Here is a 3,481-nt window from a genome sequence, read left to right as displayed (position 1 = left end):
TATGGGTAGTCTTAACCAAATGACCTGAAAAGCAGTCTGCACCGCACACACACGGTGCTGATTTGATCAGCTCAGTAACAGTTCACCTTGAACCAAAATGCTGTCGAACGCCAGACACTACGACCCTTTTGTTGTTTCGACTCCAAGTGGGGTGCTACGTTGCGGCCGTGGATGGAGCATCAGTCATCAAGTATAGCATCAAACCGGACACTTGTGCTTGACTGTGAACCGAACCATTTGTTGGATCGATGCCGGAGCAGCATCGCCGATCGGCAACCAAAAATTGTCGGGCCATCCAGGGACCCTGGCACCCTGCAGCCAGCTGATCGGACCAGGGTGTGGCTGGGTGGACACACTAGTCATGACGGCAGAAAGCGATCCGTCCATCCATCCATCCATCATCCGTCGAACGCGTGTGCGCGCACTGCTCCCCACCTGTCACCTCGCACCGCGGCACACGCTTCCCGGCCGCGGCCCACACGTGCGATGCGATCGGCCCAGGAGACCAAGCCGGATCACACACGTACGCCCACCGTATGTTTTTTCTTTTTGCATCGATACGCCCACCGTATACTCACCGTCCGCATCGTATCACATACTGTTCAAAAAAAAAACTACTACCGGTATGTCTATAGGTCAGTTGTACACCGGATCCAGGTACAGAGACGCCATGGCGGGTGGCCCGCGCGCCAGACGGGCAAAGACCGGCCACCTCCCGCGCCCAGCTAGGATGCCTGGACCCGGCGCATGGACCGCTCCGGCGTCGTCCTGTAACTATAGAAAAACGCCCCCTGCTTTTCCTAGTCCTGGCCTAGCTCAGCATCTCTATCCAATCCTTCCTCCCCTTCTCCTCTCTCCCGAAGATTTCTTGTCCTCGTCTGTGTGCTCCGGCTCGGCTCGGCGCGGCGCGGTCAATCCCTCGGCGGACGCACCCACTCGGCCGCCAGCCGATCCGCGCGTGATCGTCCGTGATCTTCGCCGGATCTTGCTTAGCTAGCTCCGGGCGCGCGCATGTCGACGGCGGTGGCGCCGGGGATGGCGCGGGCGCACGGGTTCCGGGGCGCGGGAAAGGGGAACCAGCGGCCGGATTCGGAGGAGCTGGAGAGGAATCACAACGGGTTCTATGCTGACGAGGAGGAGGTTGGCAGGGAGGAGCTGCGGGAACTGGAGGAGGCGCTGTCGGATGCCTCCTCGATCGGGGCGGCCTCCTCGGATAGCTCGTCCATCGGGGAGGACTCCTCGTCGGAGAAGGAGGAGGAGGAGGACGTGGAGAGCGAGGCCAAGGCGCCGGTGGATGAGGTGCTCGCTATGGGGCTCGGCACCCTCGAATCGCTGGAGGATGCGCTGCCCAGCAAGTAAGCTTTCTTCTTCCCCATCTTCCCGCTCTTTGCTTTATTATTAGTTAAATTGCCGGAGTTTTTTTTCTAAATTTGCATGATCTTGTTGTGATCTCTTCAAGTTTTTCTTGGTCAAATTGGATATTTCTTACTCGAACAGTCTAGGAGAAAAAGATGGATTTGTTTTCCTCTTTGAGAAAAAAATCTGTTCCGATTCCTCGGCCAGTCATGTTCTTCTGGTGTAATCATTGAGCTCTAGTACGTACGGTAGATCACAAAACCGGAGCTAGAAAAACTAGTAGTATGCCCGTTCTGTTGAACTTTGCATTCTAGAGTAGTTAGGACGGATCACGGAGAAAGTTAGCATCTTTGGGCTGGTCAAATCGATAAAGATCACGGATGGATTTAATTTGGTGTGTTTAATCAGCTGAAATCCCGGTCAAGTGAATACCCTAGCGGTGGCCAAATACTCTGCAAATATGCAATTAATACCCATGGAGTGTTTGCCCTGAGCATTAACTGACCCAAGACGAAACTAATCGCAGGAGGGGCCTCTCGAATTTCTACGCCGGCAAGTCCAAATCCTTCACGAGCCTGGCCGAGGCTGCAGCCAAGGCGGCGGCCAAGGAGATCGCCAAGCCGGAGAACCCCTTCAACAAGCGCCGCCGCGTGCTGGCCGCATGGTCGCGGCGGCGGGCCTCCTGCAGCTCGCTGGTCACCACGTACCTGCCGCCACTCCTCTCCCTGGACCACACCGTGGTGGAGGGCGACGAGAATGAGGAAGAAGAGGAGGAGGAAGACCGGTCGGAGGAGGACGACGGCGACGACGAGGGTAATGGCAGCGGCAAGGGCAGGAGGGAGAAGGCGCCGGCGTCGCCGAGGTTCCCTCCGCCCAGGCGCACCCTGCACAGCGCGTCCCAGAAGGCGAGCGTCATGAGTAGGAACATGAATCTTCCGAACACGAGCTCATTCCGATCTCCAAGGTCATTCTCCCTCTCCGATCTGCAAAACGCTGGATACAACTAGCTGAAACGTAGGCCGGATTTAGGTTGGCGAGATGCTGCTGCTACTGTATAATCAAGAGGTCTCTACATATAAGAGAACATTAATTTGTTGTGTTTGTCTGTCTGTCTGTCTGTTGGCCTCTTCTTGAATCACCCGGTACAATAGCATAGCATGGCATGGCAATGGCAACACGAAGTGGCCATTTCTGTCACCGAAACTGCAGGTTGTTGCCCATGTTCTCATCGATTAAAGGATAATGATCTTGAGCTGATGGCGTTGATGACAGGTTAGTGGTTCAGTTGTTATTCTGTTTGCTTGTGCGAGTGGCTTGTGGCAGCAGACAGGCAGAAATGGTGGGTGATGAGTCCCATGTATGCCTCATCCGATAAGCATCATCCATCCAGTTGTTAGCGACTCGCTTTAGCCCTTCTTTAACTGATTGCTACCATTAGCCAGCTAATCCGAAAGTAGCACAAGGAAAGAAAAACATTTTCCTGGCATAACCTTTCCCTCCCAAAAAGTCGAAGATTACGTAAACAGCAAACGCTCTGCGGATCATCTGGCACAAGCAATGGCTTCCAATGGAGGGCAATTAACTTGATCCTCACAAGCAATGGCTTCCAATGGGCTATAGAAAGGATGGAAATCGAGAAGCTTTTGGCCGGTCGCCGCGTACACCGGTTAACGAAGCCGGAGAGAACGGCGATCCGGATTAGTTTACCTGGGGAGGCCAAAATCAAGCAGCTGGCGGATCACAACCTTAATCTCCCGTACGTCTCTGCCGCGGCTGGGCACTCAAATTAAGCGGCGCGATTTCCCATCCGGTAATCTAAGTATGATGATGATGTTGTTTAAGGTTTCGAAGGGGCAGATGGGATGAGCTTTTGCGCCCGATCGGAGGCGGAGGCGTTTAGTGTGTGAACGGGACGGGGCATCCTATGCTAATCCTCCCTTGCTTATCTGCTAAGAGTTGTATTCCACGGGCAAGTGTGATTAGATAAGGGTTTCAGGTACGAGAGGGAAATGGGAATCGTGGGGTGGGCGGCGGTGGGGAGGGGAGGGGATGATAATGTGCGAAAGAAAGGCGTGGGGGAAAGGGGACAACTGGGCCCCGCGGCGCGCAGCGGTGTGCGAGGGAG

The 3,481-nt window shown here is 54.8% G+C and overlaps 1 protein-coding gene across 1 annotated transcript; it reads left to right on the top strand.

Annotated features, from left to right (window-relative positions):
* Positions 1-801: 801 nt before the first annotated feature.
* Positions 802-2,613, top strand: LOC123408957 (transcription initiation factor TFIID subunit 7-like). Its single transcript, XM_045101977.1, has 2 exons — positions 802-1,355; positions 1,883-2,613. The coding sequence occupies exons 1-2, from the start codon at positions 1,012-1,014 to the stop codon at positions 2,361-2,363; spliced, it is 825 nt and encodes a 274-aa protein (XP_044957912.1). The 5' UTR covers positions 802-1,011; the 3' UTR covers positions 2,364-2,613.
* Positions 2,614-3,481: the final 868 nt, after the last annotated feature.

Source organism: Hordeum vulgare, chromosome 7H (genome assembly GCF_904849725.1).
Source record: "Hordeum vulgare subsp. vulgare chromosome 7H, MorexV3_pseudomolecules_assembly, whole genome shotgun sequence".
Lineage (NCBI taxonomy): Eukaryota > Viridiplantae > Streptophyta > Magnoliopsida > Poales > Poaceae > Hordeum > Hordeum vulgare.
Note: the sequence above shows the minus strand (reverse complement) of the source record. Positions and strands in the feature narration are given on the sequence as shown.

Coding starts and splice junctions, on each gene's coding strand:
- LOC123408957 (XM_045101977.1), top strand. CDS start 1,012: ATGTCGACGGCGGTGGCGCCGGGGATGGCGCGGGCGCACGGGTTCCGG. Junction 1,356..1,882: donor GAGGATGCGCTGCCCAGCAA/GTAAGCTTTCTT, acceptor AACTAATCGCAG/GAGGGGCCTCTCGAATTTCT.